The sequence below is a fragment of the Tubulanus polymorphus genome, chromosome 5, assembly GCF_964204645.1.
Source record: "Tubulanus polymorphus chromosome 5, tnTubPoly1.2, whole genome shotgun sequence".
Taxonomy (NCBI): Eukaryota; Metazoa; Nemertea; class Palaeonemertea; order Tubulaniformes; family Tubulanidae; genus Tubulanus; species Tubulanus polymorphus.
In genome coordinates this window covers 18,928,999-18,950,022 of record NC_134029.1, presented here as the reverse complement: position 1 = coordinate 18,950,022, position 21,024 = coordinate 18,928,999, and the positions used below count along the sequence as shown (strand labels likewise).

The window sequence follows — 21,024 nt, the reverse complement described above, 5'->3', positions numbered from 1 at the left end:
CGTTTCGAAGAGAAAAATCGCTTTCTCACATGACCAACTTCATTAGTGGTCGACGAAACCAGAAACCAGACCGAACGTTTCAGCTCTCCGACAACCTGGTCCTCGTGCCAATGGGGGTTGAAGAAAATCTTGCAGAGGCGCTCCTTCGACATCTTAAGAACTAAGATGCATTGGAATTGCCAGAATTTTCATCGATCGCTTTCAGGCTTAAAGCGTCCGCCATCTTGTTATTAGAACTACAGCCCACTTTCAATTCAACCCGAATTACGGCCGATGTTCAACAAAGATCAATTCAATTCTCCATTTCGTTGCGTGACAATCATTTATTTCATTTTATTTTTCATCAATAACACACCGGCTAAACCAGGCATACCAGTACCTACTACACGAATCCAGTTTCGCAAATTTTTTTCGACGCAACCGCGCTTTTCGCTTCACACGTTCGAACCCTGATTTTCTAATGAGCCGATGGCGCAGATGTGAGATCTATCCGTAAACTGAATTTCAGTCTCATGACTACGACACACGCGCGTGCACACCCGTCGCGCTAAATCTCATTAGAAACCCGTTAACCTATCGAAACCTGAAGGCTGTTTAACGATCGTCGAGTTCCGTAATCGTGTAAACTCCTCCGCGCCGAGACAGACAGAAGCACGACCGTACGCCATAAGGCATTTGACGCACGCTAGGAAAGATATCAAAAATATTATCGACAACATCGGCGCCTGAACGCATATTTCATTTTAAAAATCCAATTAAAGTTCTCGCCACAGTTTAAACACTGCGATCGGATGTTAGTTTAAATAGAGCGTATCTTAGTCGAAAAACCAATTCTATGAGACAAGTATGAAATGGTGACGATCAATCATGTTTTTGTAATATTCAGGGGGAGACTAATACCATTTCTGACATAGGTAAGATTATTTTTTTAAAAGAATTGGAATCGTCGCTTAATCTGCTACAAGGACTAACCCTTCATAAAGACAGCAGCATCCAGGGGGGAGGGAGGTCAAAATTAGTGTATATATATATATATATATATATATATATATATATATATATATATATATATATAATTGTTATAAATGTAATTGTTTTAACATTTCGAGATATAGTTTAAATCTGAATGAACTAACGTGAATTGACATTTGGTTTGGGGCTTTATGCAAAATTTTGCTGAGTATGTATAATTTTAGGCGCTACAACATGCAAGATTCATGACCAATTTTTATAACTGCTTTTATGATCACTTTTTAAGACGTTCGTGTTTACGAAGGGGATTCAATCGTAGGCATAGATTTCTTGAGTAACTATTGGTCGGGATCGTATTGTGTTTCATGTGATAAATCACACTGCTTTACGCAGCAGCAGCAGCAGCAGCAGCAGCAATGGCATCACTATACTGCCATCTAGCGATATCTCAATCGACTAAATCACATGACATATAACCGCCCAACACGTATGTATCAATATTAAATGTTGTCAAACAACAGAAGTCAAGGCCGACTGGTTCATCCTGATCAACCCTTTATTTGGTCTAATCGATCTTAAATTGGCTTTAATCGCGGTTCTGGCCGAGGACTGTTTCTCGATCAACAGGTAATTCTCTATAGTCTCCCCGCTACCCCCACGAAATCATATATACCTTGAATTATAATGAACGGGTCGATGAATTTAAAAAAAAAATTCAAACATAGCACTAAATACTACAGGCTGGTCGACTAACTACGAAAACCGAATTTCATCCTCGGTTTCATATTGAAAATTTATCTACATATATAGTTGCGATCGGTATAACTTGAAGTGAAACCCGAATTAGGTAAAGATTCAAACCGAAGCTACGATAAGTAATCAAATTGAAAATCAAACTCACCAGCCAATTCCTTCTCCGTCATCAAACTCTTCAAATCCTGAAAAAAATAAGATGAAACCAAAATTGAAAAGCTAAAAAGTTCGAAAATTTCTATTCGTTCAGCCGATGATGCCCCTATGACTTACGACGATATCTTGCGAACATTCGGGATACGAACGAGACCTATTCAAAGGCATACAAGACGACAGTAACAAAGCTCCCGGCATGATTATTATCCTTTATATAAAAAACTACGACTTAAATCCGAAATCGAAAAAAAAAAAACAACCCCGGTTTCGTTCGAATACTCTAATATTAACATTCGCACGAAATCAACGAGTAGTCTATCCATGCGCGCACTGAGAATACACAGCAAACAGCGAACGACTTTCAAACTCTTTCTATCGGGAAGTATGCGAAAAAAACTGCGGGCGAAAAAAAAATAAAACTACTCGCGCGCAAACTATTTATCTTTGACACAGTTTCGACAGTGGCCTTTGCTCTCCCTGCTCGACTTTTCGACGTTAGAACAGATGGCTTTTCAACTCGACGATGGTAACACCCATTCTAACTCTAAAAGTTGCGTACATGTATATATAAAGCGCCTACGCGCGCAAATTCTGCGCGAAAAACTTTTTCCGAAGTATTATTTCCGTTCTGTTCGCTAAACATACCCAGCATGCGCGCACATACAAAGAGAATCGGAATTGAGAGGCAAGGGCTCGTAAAATGATAAATAAAAGCTCTAAAGCTCCGCGTGCCTGGTTGCACGTACATCATTGTCGCATTTCTGATAAGTTCCTACATAAAATATGAACAAAACGTTAATAAAACGGCGAGCATGCCGGCACATTGTGAGCTAACACGAAAAAAATAAAGATAATTTTCATGTTTATTCAGACAGAATGCTTCGCGGATGAAAATCGGCGTTTCCAGAATTACTTTTACCAGGATGTAACCACTCATAATCATCGCGTTAACGATTTAACTGATTCATAACTAATAACTATTCAATAAATAATGATCGAGACCTCAGGTCGAGGTCAGTCCCCTTTAGATTGGTTATTTAATTGGTAATAGAACCAGAATGGCTTAAGACAGTTTGAAATGTGATGACTCGAGCAACAGTCTTCGATGCCTGGACGAAATGTTTTGATCCGAAACGGCGGGACATGTTCTAGCTTTCCAACTACCTTGGAATGAGGCGTTTTTACCAGTATCCGATTTTTGCGATCGATTTCGTAAACCGATTTGCTCCGATCGTGCGATCGAATCGAACGTTCGTAAAAATGACGATGGATTTGGCTAATCACATGACATAAATATGGCGACGTTGAGAAAAAATTGTAGCGTTATGAACTACGCGGTGCCGCCATCTTGGAAATCAAATCGCCAAAACGAGTTGGTCGATTTCAAAAATCGATCGGAAAATCGTGTTCGTAAAAACGCCGATCGTGAAATCGAACGCAAAAATCGGTGCTCGTAAATGCGTTCCTACGATCGATCGCAAAAATCGGATGCTCGTAAAAGCGCCTATGGTTTTAACGGTCTTATCTCAAGCTTCTGCAACTAGATGGCAGCATTTCCTAGTAGTTTCATAGTAACAGAGATATACCTAGAAGTGAGCGATTTTGCTTACATTGTAATAATGCAAACGGAATAGGGAATGAATTTAATTTTTCATTTCAATGTAACAAACGTTTTTCAAATCAACCGAATACTGTAAAAATGTCCAAACTGCTTTCGATGCGATTGTAATTATTTCTTGTTTATATGTATATATTGTTTTATTCTTTAGATTTTTTATATGAAATATTGTATCCTCTTTAAACCAATACTAGGTCAGAGAGTAATAAACTTTTGTATTGTGTTGTATTGTATTACTTCTGATCAGCGCATCAGTGAATAAATCTTGATGTGGATGGGTCAGAAATGATCGGTTCAGAAATACCCGATTCAAAAAATACGAGAAACAACTAGGCCTATTCAGAAATCCTTCGGAACAAAAAAATGCATCTCTTTCATCTGTCATCGTTTTAGATTTTGTTTAACGAAACGATTAGTAGCTATTGCGAAGATAACGATAACATCCTGCACTGAAAAGCTACCCTGCTATTAGAAAAAAAATCAAATGAAGTGGTCGGATACTCTGAATATCATGCACTTCGGTAACACTTCAAATTACATCAGCCGCCGAGCATAATTTCAAGTACATCGTATTCATCTGTCTAGCAAGAAAACACCACTTCTGGGTTAACCCGGTGTATATATAAGGACAGAACAAAAATGCTATTTTCCTAAGGCAGCCGTTGAGAATGTCAACAGCGTAAATAAGAAGAAAAAATCATGGGAACTCGCTTTTTTCAAAAGTTTCAGTTAATCTCCCAAAAATGTAGCTTTATCGAGCAGCTAAAAACGATATTTGGTGTAAGAACGCCTATATTGGAAATGAGTTTAGATTCCACCTTACAAAATTCGAAAGATTGAAAGCGAAATTTATAGCCATGATCACATGGAGATGATTTGGTCCGAGACAAATTTGGCCCATGCCTAATTAGAGAGCCCGAACTTTGCCAAAAGCCCAGGGAAAAAGCCCTCATTTGACCCGCAGGCACAGCTTATAACTCAAGAATTAGGCATTTAAGACACAACGTTGAAGACCCTCTCTAAAGACCCTCTCTAAAGACCATCATCAGGTTGTTATAATGGATTTGGTGAGCGACTGGGTCTCTCAGGTAATAAGTTTATTCTAACTTCACCTGTCGTCCAACGTCCTATTTTACAATATTTTGTACTAATTCCTACTACTTTATATTGTAATTTAATTCATAAATAAAACATTATTATTATCATTATTATTATTATTATTATTATTATTTTAAACTTATTATCTATTCTCCACGTCAGAGCGCACAGGCTTTTCTACTAATGCCTAATTTTGGCATTTCGCTTTTAAAAACTAAGAGAATTTCACGTCAGTCTACTCATATTCCTTATTAGCAACATCAATATTAAAGAAAAATTTTGATGAAAAGGAATATCAAGTTTCAAGAAAACATATTTTGATATGCTATGACAAGATGATGAACGCCTACCTTGAAATATTGTCGGTTTTTTCCGAAACATAACGCGTACAAACTGAAATGCTTCCATGCTTTTTTGTCGCGTGGTAATTTCGAATAAATAATGGTTCTAACTCGATATTCCATTGTCTCAGATCACAGAGCATAAACACACATAGCCAGTCGACTAGCTGTAGAGAGGCAAATCATATATATTCTAATGATTTTCGGCGGATCGTGAGCGCTAATTGAGATTTTCACAACATTCTCACATCGGAAACTCAAAACAGGAAAGATTAAATCCGTAATGAGCGTAGGCCGTCGGCTTTCTTCCGCTAACAACATTACCAGCGACAGCGCCGAACAAATAGCCTATGTTCGAACAAACGGCCTATGTTCGAAATATGCCTATCGTGATGCCTATCGTGTTTACCACCAGAAGCAAAGGAAACAAACTTAAGACAAAAATAATAATTCGAGCAAACAGTAAAAGGCTACTGGATGCGAGTTTATCCGCAGAAATGACTTTGATGTTGACCTCCCGCTAGTTACTTCTTTAGAAAACGATAATTCAGCGATATTGACTGTATTAAGTATCAGGCAATTTGCAATAAACCACCCAACACTACGCCGGTATCAGTTAGTTACTCCTTACCTCAACAAATAACGAATCAAGAGTAATCAAAAATGCATCTCGGCACATCGCATGAAGTTTCGAACTTTTCCCCAAACCAATATAATTGGCATTAAGTTTATCATCAAAACAGTTCAGAAAGATCGCTAAGCAAAAAGTCGAAATAAGCATGAAAAAAGTCCAGCAAGTTCATCACTTCTCCACACTTCACCACAACCTTCCTGTGGCTTTTTAAATTCCTATCCTATTTAATCTATTGATTATTGATAACCTAAAGTTGATAATGCCAACAGCCTAACTGATTTGAACCCTGAACTCACGAAAATGTGTATAAAATATTCAATCAATACGTTATGAAAATTATCTCCTTGGATTACAATTAGGACTTAGGACAATCAGGTGAGATTTCCATTTTTCAACCAATCTCTCCTATCAGGCATATCTTGGACTGGGATTCGCGCCGATTTATTTGTCCCCGATGGTAACCGAGCTATCACCGATGAAGTTTCATTGATTATCGAAAAAGATACGGTCAGAATGAATTCCGTTGTGTGTATCAAGGACACGTGCTAGCAGTTCTAAAAAGTCATGAGTGCAAAAAATCAATTCCCAGACCAGACAACCTGATATGTCTAATTGTTTAAGTTTTCACAAAAATTGAAATTCAACATCAAAAATAGTAGTTTAATTGAAAAATCATTCTGATTTTGAGAATAATTTGATATTCATGGGAATAGTTGAACTTATAAGCCCTCAAGCCACACGAATCCGCCTTGGGTCAGGATTTTGGTAGCCCAACTCATCAAATCTTATATCTAACATGAACTTGTAATATACAGGACAATAAACAGTAATCTCGTATCGTAATACAAGTGGATTTTCCCTTGAACACTACATAGTAAAATTCCTGAGTGCTAATGGGTTAAAATGAGTAGAAACTACTCTCATATCAGTGGCAGATCCAGGAGGGTGCGCTAGGGATGCGCGCACTGCCTTTTTTCGGTAGAGTGACCTTAGAATTTTCTACCCAAGACTTTTTGTTCAGAAAATGGTAAAATTGTGAAAATACTTCATTACATAGTTCAACCAGGAAAGTGCTCAGAATGCATCTAATTTTTCAAAATTTTCTGGAAGAGCATACCCAGACCCCACCCCATATTCAAGTATTGACCCAAATAAGTAGTGCGGACCACCTTTTCTGAAAAGCTAGATCCGCCCCTGGTTAAGGTAGAATTTTGTGTCATCTATACGCCTAGAGAATGCCGTGATTCCAATAACCTAGTGTGAACATGGTTTATGTATCCGTTTGGCCTGAGCTTAGACGTAATAACTAAGGCATATAGTAATCATAGTCAGGTCTGGGACATCTCGTCTTGGTGCAAAAAAGTCATAGCGCCGAGATAAGCGATGCCGCCGCGGGGATAAGAAATCAATACCCGGCAATAACGACCAGTGGAATACTAGAGAAACTTACCCTAACCATATCTTCAAGACTAATGAAACCATCGCTCGATCGTTTGTTTTCATTAGACGGCAACGAAAAAACACTGCCGTGATGAACCATCGTCGATGACGGTATAATCGGATGATTCTTCTTGATTAACGCGCGATCGAGCGACATCGTCTCGTTGCTGTTCTCGTCCGTCTGCGACGACGACAACGACAACAAATGAACGTTCGACGGGGTCATCGTCAACGAACTCGGCGCATTTTTCAAGCTCGCCGTCGCTTTCTCGTCGTCGACAGTGGCACGGCCGTCGACAGTGCCCGGTTCGCTGCACAGCGTACTTTGCGACGAACTCGACGAGCTGTCGCCGCTTTCGGCGAAATCGCTCAGATTGAAATCCGACTGTTTCAGCGTGTTCGATTTTTCGCCAAATGCGTTCAGGCGTTGTTCGAAGACCTGTTCGAAGTTGAATTCGCAGTCGGCGTCGACGACGGCGCTATCGTCGAGACCGACGAAATCTTCGTCGTCGCGCAAAATTCGATCGAAATTGAAGCAGCCGTCCTCGTCGTTGCTGTCGTTGAAAAATGAACTCGCCGACGAAATCTCTAATTCTTTGTTGACTAGTAAGAGTTCGTCAAATATGCGTCGGGACGTCGCGCTGCTCGGCATCTGATCGTCGTTTCCCGGAGAACCTAGGACGTCGGAGTTGTCGCTTTGAACGCTGCTGCTCATTCCCGAAAAGCTGCTGCGTTCACTTTCTCGGTTGCTATTAACGCTACTTCGGTTACTTAGCGAGCTATCGCGCTTATTACGCGAACCATTTCGTCGATCTCGATCGCAACTTTTCGGCCGGTTGCGATTCAAACTACCGTTCGTTTTCACTGACGCCTCGCTGGTCGAACCGTCTCTCGTGGACGCGGTTTTATTTCGCGCTGGCGAACTGAAATTCAGTTGCTCGCTGCCGTCGTCGCACGAGCGTCGACGTCGCTTGTCCGTGACACTGCGTTGCACGGCGGCGTTCATCTCGTCGAAACTCTGCAGCTTCACCGGTTTCACGACGCGTAAACTGCTCGCATCGAAACTCTTGCGACTGCGATTCGAACCGGAGCTTTTGTTACTGCGCAGCGAGTTCGACAAGTTCAAACCGCTCGAATCCGATTCGACCGAGCCGCGTCTGCCGTGGTCGTGCGGAAGGTTGTCGGCGCAGTCGCCGGCCTTATTACTCGACGACGAACTGCTTCGATAGCTTTGCACGCTGACCGTATCGGAGTCGAGGTGGTGCGGACACGAACACGCCGAAACCGTTACGCTGCTCGTCGCGTACTTATCCATACCTTCGGACACCTTGAGAATGTTGACGATGCCCGGGCTGCTTTCGCGGGACGATCGATTACCAATCGACGTCGACGAAATCGACAGATCGCGCTGTACGGTATCCGGCGATATCGGGCCCGCGACGCTGACGCGCGACGAATCTGATTCCGAGTCGCTTTTACCGGATTGCTCCGGCGAGCGTTTGTATGCGCGCGTTCCGAGTTTGATGTCTTTTCGCTCGTACTGGTGCGAATAATACTTGCGATGCAGGCTGTCGAGAAGAGAATTCTGTTGTTGTACGGGCGCCGATTCGTTCGGATGCGTCGGACTCGTTCTGATCCTTGGAAATGTCTGCGTGTTCGACGAATAGTCGAACGGTTGACCGATCATACCTGACTCGCTAACCGTCCGGCACACCGAATTATCATTGGCCATGTCGATGTACCCTTTTTGGCTACTTTTCGAAGGCAAGGTTGTCGCCGAGTAGTCGACACCTGTAGGCACTATCGGTTGGCACATATTACGCAATCGTTTCTGCGACATATGACTAGATGGACTCTGTAGAAATTCTTTGTTCGCCGGTTGGCCGTATTTAATATCAGGAGCGCTGTATTTTCGTTGGTGGCCATGGGCTTTCGCGAAGTTATTGCTATAATGTCCACAACCGACACACCGAGTCGCTCCTCCGCGACCGGCTTTCACAGAATGAGTCTGCCCGAAATGGCAAGAACACGAAGTAGGAGTGACGCCATATTTGACCATATTTTCGGTATCGTTATCTTTGGGTTTGTTTTCATCTTTGCTGGAATTCTTTTTACTGTTCTTACGCGGCAACGGAGCCGTTCGAAAGCCGTCGTACCACTTATGCTTGCGCGTTAGACTAGCGCTTCCGGGAGGTTGCGGGTAACTCTGATACGGCGCCGGTATCGACGGCTCGCTCACGTCGACGCCCTCGTTGTAAACCCCCTTGTTCTCGAGAACTCCGCCCGTGTCCTTATCGTGCGTTAGAAAACGATGAAACGTTAACAACGAAGGCGGCGCGCTGCGTTTGCGCAGACGCTTTTTCAATCGGGCAAATTTTCCGTCCTTCTCCTTGCGATGGGCATCTTTAATGTCCGCGGAAGGTGGTTGCGGCGGCGGCGGGGGTGGCGGTACGACCGGAGAATCGATTAGTTTTATGCTTTCGTCGCTCGGCGACACAACGAGTTTTTGTTCGTCTTCGTGGGCGTTTTTATTATGGATGATAACGACGGGCACCGACCGCGCCGGCGATTTACGGTGAAAACGTTTGCTGGCGCTTCGTCGCAACGAATGGAACAACCCGTGATCTTTCTTCGGCTTTTCCTTTTCGTGATCGCTCATGTAGCCCCGGTCGTCGGCGTGATCGCGATTCGAGCTGCTATCCCTACTACTAACCGATTCTTTATCGACGTCGCTCTTAACCCCGTGAGCCGGACTCTCGACCGATTGACTCTTATTATCGGTACCACCGGTGTCGTCCTTGTTAACATTTTTTCGTCGGAAAAAAGCGGACATCGATGGCGGCGCGCTACGTTTTCGCAGGCGTTTTTGAAGCAACGAAAGTTTACTCTCCTTCTTTTTCGCGTGTTGCTGCGGTTGTTCGGTTCGGACGCCGTTCTCCGGTTCTTTGTTATCGCCTTTGTTCAGCGTTTCGAGCGCGCTGATCGTTTTTCGACTTAGAAACACGTCGAAATCGTCGATGCAATCGCCTTTACTTCGAACGTTGCTGTTCGCGCGCGTATCCACGTTCAAACTGCCCGATCGACGGTGTCCGTATTTCTTACCCTTCTCGTCGGCTTTTCTCAAATTGTCTTCGTTCACTTTTATGCAATAATAATGCTGACTATCGATGTCCGAATGTTCGCAGTCGAAAATCGGCGACAGACGCTTTTGCCGCAGCGCCAACCAGTCGATCGTCGGTTCGGAAGTCTTACGACGCAGTTCGACGTCCGGCACAACGGTTACCTTTTCGATTTCCGATTTGACTTTCTGCGCGAATTCCGCGTCGACGCTTTCGCTAGCTTCATCTTTTACCTCATCGTCATCGTCATCTTCGTCGATGAATTTGATATCGTCGTGCGGGTGCTTCAAAGGCGACGACAGCACGTCGACGTGATTATGCTGCTTCATTTTTTCATGCGCCGCGTCGTTCGAATTGTTTACGACTTTTCTATCGTTTTCGTCTAAGTCATCGTCGCCGCCGGCGTAGACCTCGTCGTAATCGCTGTCGGACGCTCGTTGTTGATAGGACGAATTACGATCGGCCGCATCGCTCATAGCCGCGTAGACATTCTTATCTTCCATCTGAAGAAACGGCTCGCATTCAGAGCCCATATCATCTTTACAAATATTTCGTCGGATTTGCGTCTCGATGAAGTCGAACACTGCCGAAATGTCCGGTTTCCTCGACGGATGGCGATGATCTTCGACTTTTTCGGATTTCTTACGTCGTCGCGAGGAGTTTTTCTTTTTCGCCGCGCGATCGTCGTTGTCGTCGTCGTCGTCGAACAGAACTTTTTCGTACGCGCGCGTTTCCTTTTCCTGCGGGAAATCGCGATTTCGGAACAATGTCGTCGTCGAATCAGAGTTTTTCACGCGACCGCAACCGGACGGCGGTGGCGATGACGCCTCGGGATATATCTTATCGCAATCGGAAATCAAATCCGGTTTCACGGACGAATACGAACCTTGAATGTCGGGTTGCGATAATTTCACATCCGCCGACGTTTTACGTTTATCCGGCGCATTTTCGGGCCGCCTCGATTCCGGCGCGCTTTGAATACGTTCGCGTCGAGGGCTGAAGTCTAAATTCAACGAAATTCGATATTTCGACGCGTCGACGCTCGAAGCCGAGTTATTTCGTTGTTCGTGCGTTTTCACGCCCGCGTCGGACATACATCTCGAGCGGTGATGCCGTTTCGAGGACGAGTGTTTTGACGAACTACCGAATAGGTTTTCGTCCTTTCGTTTAACATGATGGCCGCCACCGCTGCCGCTGGACGATGACGTCTTCTTTCGCATCGACCGATTCGAATCGATAAGATTGTGAGCGCGGAATATCGCCTCGAAGTCCTGAAACGAGGGTAGGAAAAGACATTCAAAAAGTTATCACTTTCGATGATCGAGTCATAGTCAGCCTGGGCCTACTTCGGTAATCTGAGTTAGTCGACTATAGTCGAACTAAACGAAACCGAATGTCCATTAGTCGGAACTATATTCCGGAAATAGTTCAAAAATCAAGCGAATTCAGTTATCAGTTCCGACCACCAGTCGACTAGATACGAAAACCGAATTTGGCCCAGAGTGCTCTTAAGATCGTGAGACAAACGAATCGGCAATCAGCAGCCATCTGTATACTACTGTTCTTACCACGTTCTAGTAGGGTCATTGAAATAACTGTAGAAATGTTGGAACAAGTTTCTCAGACAGAATTGACTTAGGTCCGATTGTTTTATTATCATCTAGTTTCGGGTAGAGATGTTATTCGGACTGTTCGAATCGACTAATCGACCACGGAAAATTAAATCAGGCTAATTTCATTTTTCTTAAGCAAGCCCTCAATACAAACCTAAAACATCTAAGCCTATTTATGAACTTAAACACATAGGCTCCCACTGTAGAACCCCCTTAACCCTTTCAGAGCTGACTAATTAATACCATATAGTGCTGGAGATAATTTTAAATTTTTTTTTAAAATTCCACCCTAGTGCGTTGAATAACGGGAATGCCACTACAGTGCGTCTACACTGCGGCGCACTGTATCATTAGTTATTTCACTATGTTTGACAGGTGCTGCCATTTTTCAAGAGAGATAATTACTAATTATATCAATACACCGCATTGCGGTATACTAGCAATATCTATCACTGATTTATACACCGCACTGCGCCGTAGACGCACTGAAAGGGTTAACAAATACTGATGGAATCACATTTCGACTTAGTTGATCAAGCAACATAATATTCGATAACGATAATTGATATTTATACAGCGCACGAATACAGTTCAACCGCACTCAATCTTATTGGTATCATTTCTCCTAGCGTATATCTTATAACTACGAATCAATCATCTCTGAGAAGTAGTAATATTCGAGCCAATGCGCTCAAGAGTCATCTGTCTGGTCAGGTATCCATCCATTTACCATCCATTTACTACGGTACTCGGTGGAGAGAGGCAATGATGATAAGAGTATTTATCGCCCTATGGAAATGTATCGGGTTCGAACTCACGATCTGGCATTCCACCCACTCACCCAAACCGCTCTGAAATTGACACACAGGGATGAGATGCAAGATTCTGAAATATTCACATTGCCATTTTCCGCTTTTTTCACATTTAATCAACCCAATAAAACCCAGGATTTTTCACTCTTTTCATATCAATATCAGAATTTTCACACAATTTTTCAAAAGGGACAAATATATAACGCGATTTCTTCATTTTTCATGAGGTTTTACACTAGAACTGCATTTATGGCAATTCTGACCCGCGATTAGGGTATCCATGACTGACACTAGACTATGAACATGTGCATGTACTATGAACTATCTAGTGTCAAAGCGGAGCCCAGAGAAAAAACATATACACCCAGAGATAAAACATATACAGCCTTCTCATGAGGAAAACTACATAGAACATTTTTCTGATATCAAGAATTTTTTCAAAATTTTCACATTTTCACATAACAATTTATTTTACAGAACTTCAGTTTTTTCACATGTTTCGCATCTTATCCTTGCAAATGATATCTAGAATGTGCTGCCACCTCTGTTCGACAGAACGAATCAAAACGTACCACTGCGTGTTTCGGTCTTGTGTCCTTCGATTCCGATATCACAGGGTCGGGTTTCGTGACATCAGGAGGATCTGGCCACGGAGGGAGGTCTGCTGGCAAATCGTCAAACGCAAGCCCGAGTTCATTCTACAAATATAGACATCATTTTGCAAACGATTATTCAAGGCAAACTGCACTCGCATTCTCGTGTCCTAGATCTCTTTTTTGAATTGATGACAACAATTGAAACCTAATTACGAGTGTATGTAAAAATATTCAAGCTCATTAAATACCTCATCGGGCAATTATTCACAATTGAATCAGTTTATAGAATATGATGATGTACTGCTTCAATCATCTAGCAGTAAAACGCGATAAACGAACAAACGCTCTGGCAGAATAAACATATGCGTGGTCGTGTAAGCCCAGGCAGACAGAAAAGAGCAAATTTCATTGACACAAAACTGTCACGAATTCCATTCCGTGGTGAATAAATATATGTCATACGTAGCCGGGCCAGCCGACCAGACCAGACGTACCAGACGTAATTTCATTGTTAGCACAAATCAAATTAGCCGCATTGACAAATATACATGTACGTCTGGCCATGACGAATCCATCCTCGCTTGCCAGGGTTTGATTGTCTCCCACCGAAGCTCACGCTAACATAAACCGTGGCCGAAAACCCATTTTGGGGAGACAGGTTGCCGCTATGCGGCCACCAGTCTATATATCAAGCCAATCAGATGCCAGTGAAAAATATAGCATCTGATTGGCTTAATACATAGATTGGTCAGTAGCAACCTGTCTGCCTGAAGAAATCTTGGGCAGTGTACTAGACCAATGTAGAGTCTGCTGCCGGGATTTGTGTTGGCGTGAGTTTCAATGGGAGGCAATGTAGCCCTGGCAAGCAAGGATGTGACGAATCTGTCATCTGTACTGAAGCTCAGCATCCGAGCAGTACAGCGGCACTGACGACATCGTGCCGGTATATTTCTCCGTCGTTGACGGTGATGACTGTAAACACGGCAATATCGTGTTCCCGTTGATTTTCTCTCACAGCGGGTGAAACTACATTAGAGATCAAATGTACAACAAAGCCGGCAAATAGAGTAATTAGATTACCGGGGTATCGTTAACTGTGCCGAACGGGCGTTATGACACACGATATGGCTTCATAAATAAAGTACCATCCATTTACCATGAAGCCATATACACTCATCGTAGCATTGTAAATATGGAGATGCTTTACAACAAGGTTTGTTTGTACAGTCAAACCTGCTTGCTTAATCCAGATCAGCTTAATCCAGATTTTGGACTAATCGGGACACTATTTACAGTCTATTTGTTCACTAATTTACAAGGAAACGACTTCAAATCCAGATTTCCCATGAACCGGATGAATTTTTTTTGTCCCAAATGATTCGAATCAAATGGGCTCTACTTTAGTAAGGCCGAGTCTTCAGTCCGCAGCAAAACTTCAAATGCGCATGATAAAATCATAAGCTACGTTCACACGACAACTAGTTAGACCGGTCTAAATGGGTCCGTACCTGGTCCGGTCCAAATTTAGACCGGACCAAATTTTGGTGAGCGTTCACACGGTGTTTTGAAACGCGGTGATAAAATCGCTTGTTACCGGGCCAACAAGATGTCGCCATCTACTAAATAAACAATTGCGTCTGGATGAAGTCTTGCTTCCAGATTCGAAGTATAGCAAGACATTCTTCATTTGACCAATTCGATCCTCTTGTCAGGTTAAGACATTTTTGTGAATTCGATTTTATTCTATCACGCTGAAACTCTATGTGTCGTTTAGACACGGTTCAAAGCACGGCAGTAAAACGGATGATGATCCCGATATATGAATACGAAATACGCTCCAAACATTTCCATAGTATAGGGAGGAAAAACAGTTAAGAATAATTATATAAACGGTAATAAAAGCATTTAAAACTTAATAAACTGGACCCACACTCTGCCGTAGAATCGCGACATCTATACCGCAGAGATTCAGAATTATGATTTAGACCGGACCTGGTACCAGTTTCTGTCCACACACATATTTAGACCAGTCCAAAATTTGGTCCGGACCTGGTTCGCTCTTTTAGACCGTGCCAAATTAGACTGGTCTAAACTAGACCGGTCTAGTTTGGAATGGTATTTTTGCCCGTGTGAACGCTTGGTCCAGTCTAAATTGGACCAGACCAAATTAAGACCGGTCTAAATTTCGTCGTGTGAGCGCGCCTATATAAAAGCCGATAAAGTCAAGGCTACACCGAAATTGGACACGCACTTAAAAATCTAAATGTATCGAATTTTTCCGCATTTCTGAATCTGGTTTTATTACCGTTGTAGGAATGAGTGATGTAAGCAAGCTCAGCACGCAACGCGAAATAAGCATCTCTAATGTCCTCATTGTAGGATATTTTCCACAGATTTGATTGATAATCACATTTTACATCACTTTCAGGAAATTATGACACACGAAATATATACTAACAGGTTTCTTTTTTCGGAGACTCAAAAAACATATGTTGTACATCTATTCGACTAAAACCATAATGATCATGCCAGAATATAGGGTCTGTTTCTCAAACATTGTTTTCAAATATTTTCACTAATTATGTTCTGGGGCTGGTTGCTCAAAAGTTGGTTAAAGATAACTGGTGGATAAATAACATCAACAATGAAGTTTTAATTGGCACTATGTCAACTATCTACATTTCCAACCAACTTTAGAGCAACTGCAGCCACAGGTTTTGATTTAATATTTTGAACAGCAAAACTGAATTCTGGACCCAATTCCACAGTACTGTTTACATTAACTTTGCAGAAGCAATATCATTTCATTTTCTAAAACACGATGGCACTGGGAAACACATCCCTTATGTTAAGAACGAAAGGACAAACATTATCTAAAATCCAGTGAACGAAGTTTAATTTGTGAAGTTAGACAAAAAATAATTCGTTATCTTTTAGTATTCATCGCCTAAACTGCAGATATTATATTTGTCGATGATATAAGCATACAAAACCAATTAAAAAGAACTAGGTGTCCAGGGACACCATGCCCACTTGGGAAGTGTTTTTAAATGCTCAACAATCTAACAATTTCAATATTCAATGCCCCCTGGTGACCATATACAAAACCAATGACCTTGAAACCCATCACAATCATAGAACATGTCAGCAGCTACGATTTTGTAATTGATTGTGATAACAAAATATGCCTCGTAACCAATTCAATATAAAAATACTAAGTTACTTTACTATTCAACATACCCTGGTGACCATATGCAAAACCCAATGACCTTGAAACTCCACAATGATAGAACATGTCATGAACTACAACTTTGCAATTGATCATGGTAACAAAATATGCCTAGGTACCAATCTAATAAGGAAATACTAAGTTATTCTACTGTTCAACGCCCCCTGGTGACCATATAGAATATCTAATGTCCTTGAAACTCCCCAAAATCATAGAACATGTTATGGGCTACAACTTTCCAATTGATTGTAATAACACAATATGCTTAGGTATCAATATAATGTGGAGAAACATTTTTTCCACCTACGAATGAGTACTGAAGACACCAAGATGGCTGCCAATTGCGTCATAATTAGCTGATCAAAAATACCTGTCTCAGTAGGAAGCAACAGGACTCAGAATTCCGGCCAAAATTGACATTTTTGGGCACTAAAAAGGTCATAGGACGGCCATCTTGAGTATGATCGACCCAATTTTTCTATGCTGCTGGGCCCTTGGGTAATTCAAATGTATACAAAAGATCCAGGTAATTGATCAAAGCTTCTTCAAAATTTCCCTCAAAAACTTCAAAAATTTAAAAAAAGTGCTGATTTTGGCGAACAACAATGACTGCCAGTCGGCCATCTTGATTCTGACAGGGCCAGTTTTTGGGCTGAAAAATGGTCTACAATAGATACATGCGTAACCCAAATATCAAGACATTACATTGAAGCGTCTTCAAACTTCCCAAAATAACTGGATTCCGTCTATGGACGGACAAACGGACGAAATGACAAGTGAACGCATTAGCCCGCTGGGACTAAAGTCCCAAGTGGGCTAAAAACTACTAGAATACTAGATTAGAGATTAGAATTCATGCAAATTAATGAACGAACAGTGAACATCAATAGAATCGCGACGGCTAGACATCTGAACTGAAAATATCGAACAAGACCAGGATTAACTAAATATATCTATATCTTCTGTTGCTGAGTCTGTTCGCATTCAAGCTAAGCTCATCTGGTGGATAAGAGCTAAGAGAGAGAGAGAGCGCGCGCGCGCTTACCTCTCACCGACACCACGTGGGCGTGGTGAAGCGATGCGATGCGTGTTATATATACGTATATGTATAAGGATCGATATTGACATTTCGTGAAGCAGTAAAAGATTCGCGTCAAGATATTCAAATAATTGCACAAAAACAGCAACTGCTTTCATAAAGATATAAATAAATCACGTATTCATAGATATAAAGATCTGGAATGAGGCAGACTATAGCCGCGATCACACCAGCATTTTTGGCCCGAGCAAAATCGGGCCCGGAACAACTGTCCAAATGGGTGCAAAACGGGCCCGTACCAGTTTGGCCAGACCAAACACTTCAGACCAAGCCCAAGCCAAATTTTAGCGTGCAAAATTATTGCACGTGAATTGCAACTGGTTTTGAAAGTGACTCACTTCGCTGCATTGAGTGAGGGGTTAACGTCTGAACTTGCTCTCCAATTAGGCAAAATTTTAATCAGGCCCGATCCGTGATCTTGGGCCAAACTGTCTCCATGTGATCGCGGCTTTTGTAATCCATAGCCATGAGGTTGGTTCATTAAGCAGTAGGCATCCTCCCTAGGCAGGAATTCAAACATGTTGGTATCGATACTGTGCCATGTTACGAAACACTGAGTGAACTTTGGTTTTCGTAGCTAGTCGACTAGTGTGTCAGCCATCTTGGAATTAGGTCCAAACTACAGTGAATCGACTTTTTCTCGACTAAAAGTTCCGACTAACTGATATTCGGTTTCACTTTCATAAGTAGTCGACTAACTTCAATAACCAAGGGGCCGATAGACCTGATGCGCATATTGTAGTTTGCAAAACATAGCTATGATGTCATTATCAACCAATCAGATATCACATTTCATTTAGTCAGGTTTATTGCATAATGTTTAGATCAATGAATTATATATCAGGCGATCTGATTGGTACGGTCCACTCGTGAGTGGCAGATTCGTATTTAGATCAAGATTCATTGCTCCAGAAATTTGACATTATTCTTTGGAGCAAAGCTGTACAACTACACGCGTGCTGGGTCTGTTCGGGAAGCGATTCGTACAGTGGCTGCTCAATGTCATCGGGTTCAAATCCCAGCCAAAAGTGGACGAACCGCAGGATATAATGATCATTTTAATTAATCATTATTCAACTACAGCCGAACTTGGATGGCTGCGTCTGGCGAATGTTACGCACTGACTCGGTGCTTGTATCGGAGAATCCGTACTCTCTCGATGGTCCTTGATTGGAAAATAAACGGCCAAAGCTGCTTCTCTGTCAATACACAACAAAATCAATGCCAGACTGTACGCCAAGATCTAACTGCGTAGACTAATTGCGTGAGGTTGTACCATCTTCAATTTCCATGCTATTTGCATTCATTGATGAAATTGAAATGAATCCCGCTCGCCGAGATGTGTGGAAACCGGGCGGATGGAAAATTAGAATTCGAGCAAGAAAGAAAAACAGTTGCTGAATGTATACGCAATTTTATGGAAAAATTATCCAGACTCAGAGAAAATCATAAATGAAAATAAAAACAGGCCGGTTTTATAGACTGAATTCAGGGCCATAATAGAAATTGGGCTCCAGCTTTTGATATAATTTATACTATGTCACTGTGGACTATTCCAAACACAGTACTTGGCCTTTTGGAATTTAAGATCATAAATTTCAACGAGCCCTACTTATCAATCTGCTACCGCTAGACACTTGGATGCGAATGAACTTCAAATACCAATCATTTAGCCATCATCACACGAATATTTTTGGCACCGGCCAAATTAGATCTGGTCCAACTGGCCTATCCAAAATTTGCTCAATTTTAGCACAGGTCAAATTATTGCTTATGAATTGCGAGTGGATCTGGAAGTGATTTATTTTGCTTTATTACATTTTGTATCGAGATAATGGTTATTGTATGACTCGTGCTCGATCCAGTCCATTTTGGCCTGGGCAAGATCGTCTTGTCATGTGATCCAAGGCTTTCATCACCATACTTTCCTTAAATTGATCATCGAAATTTCAACCGATGACGACGAATGTCCGAAGGGGTGCTTCAAGGTCGCAGATTGATACCGGTATTATATAATGAATATCTGCACGTCTATAAAACTTAGCCCATGAATTCGTTTTCGAAAAGGTGAAGAGAAAAATATTAAGAGTTCAGTTGTTACCTACACGATCTACACGACAAATCCTTCAATTAAAAGCAGAAAAAAATAAATCGGTGTGTGTTAAGTTTTTTCGAAAGATACGTACATAGGAAACAACTACAGACAAAGAATTCAACCTGACGTATCTAGAAAAATATGCCGGACAAAGCGGGATGAAGAGGCGACATTTTCTTTTCAGCTACTCAGAGTCACTGCAAATAATCAATAAATCAATCTCGAATTCAGGGTTTATCGAATTGAAAAACTAAACAAAAAGATTAACTCAAAATCCCAGATTGTTGAAAACCAGGGTGGCCACTTATTTGACATGCATCTTCCCTGACTATTCCCTGATGTACGTTGTTTTCCCTGACTATTCCTCGACTAGTGCCTGACACGTACGCTGTTTTCTCTGACTCGATTTGCTAAGAATTTCAACCAAATAACACAGTCAAATACGTAAGACATAGTCTAGCAAATCTCAACAATTTTCCCTGATTTTTACCTTTTCTACGAAATTGCCTGACTATCCCCGACTTTTTTGAGAAAAAAAATTGTCTGACTTTTCCCTGAATTCTAGGATAGTGGCCACCCTGAAACATTTTAAACAGTCATTTGATTTAGATTCAGAGTTATTGCTACGACTTATCAAAAGAAGCCAATAGGACAAAAATTAAAACGTGGCCACACAAGCAAGGTTTTTGCTCATCTTGAAATGAAAGCCCTCGGTCAAGCCAACGCACATGACGCACGGAAACATGGAAACAGGAGACAGGAACACGTTTCCGAACATTCGAGAAACATGATTAGGGAAACAATATTTCCGAGATCAAACATTCCATGTTTCCCTGCATCGTGTGCATTTGGCTTCAGCATTTAACTCACTCAAAAATACCTCACACTGCAAAAACCAACGCTTTTGCTCATAAGCAGTGTTGGGCCTGATTTTATCAAAAAAGGGAAAGGTCGACTATTTCCTTATTAATGAAATTAAGATTGAACAAAATACTTTAAAAAGTCAAAATTGAAGCGAAAAAGCCAAAAATGGAATGAATAATAATAGATTAAAAGGACAATTAACTGTAGTAGCGAAACATACCAAGTGGTATGAATACATACCTGTGCTTCTTGGAGGTATCGGTCAATTTCTCTGTAGCTGTCTTCAAAAGATGCAGTCATAATGATTTACTGCACGGCATATTTGCATCTAAAGATACTAAAAAAAAAAATCACAAAAAAATAATTAGACCTTACTAACAAAAATAGCATCTTAGAAACACTTCTCATCCCCTCTGCCACTGTCTGGTATTGATTGAGGTTTACAAAGCTCAAGAAGCGTCTTGAATTCGTGTTACTTCCATATTATCGATGATAAGTGGCGCCACTTTCTTACCATTTATAAATCCCTGAGTTTTCCTTGTTTTTTATCATGTGATTACACAAAATACCCAGTGAATCGGAAAT

General features: G+C 41.6%; 2 protein-coding genes across 3 annotated transcripts in view; both read right to left on the bottom strand.

The window, feature by feature from the left end:
- LOC141906408 (rho GTPase-activating protein 7-like) overlaps positions 1-9,699 on the bottom strand; it is a 104,383-nt gene extending 94,684 nt beyond the window's left edge. For both annotated transcript variants that reach the window (XM_074795686.1, XM_074795687.1), the window contains exons 1-2: positions 7,023-9,699; positions 1,874-1,910 (exon numbers count right to left, since the gene is read on the bottom strand). In XM_074795686.1, coding sequence (XP_074651787.1) covers positions 1,874-1,910; positions 7,023-9,671 — 2,686 coding nt within the window. In that variant the 5' untranslated portion in view covers positions 9,672-9,699. The remainder of the gene's footprint in view (positions 1-1,873; positions 1,911-7,022) is intronic.
- An 87-nt stretch (positions 9,700-9,786) lies between these two features.
- Positions 9,787-21,024, bottom strand: part of LOC141906288 (uncharacterized) — a 46,161-nt gene continuing 34,923 nt past the window's right edge. Inside the window, exons 3-6 of the mRNA XM_074795534.1 lie at positions 20,680-20,776; positions 13,129-13,254; positions 9,899-11,402; positions 9,787-9,809 (exon numbers count right to left, since the gene is read on the bottom strand). Of these exons, the coding sequence (XP_074651635.1) occupies positions 9,787-9,809; positions 9,899-11,402; positions 13,129-13,254; positions 20,680-20,739 (1,713 nt within the window). The 5' untranslated portion in view covers positions 20,740-20,776. The remainder of the gene's footprint in view (positions 9,810-9,898; positions 11,403-13,128; positions 13,255-20,679; positions 20,777-21,024) is intronic.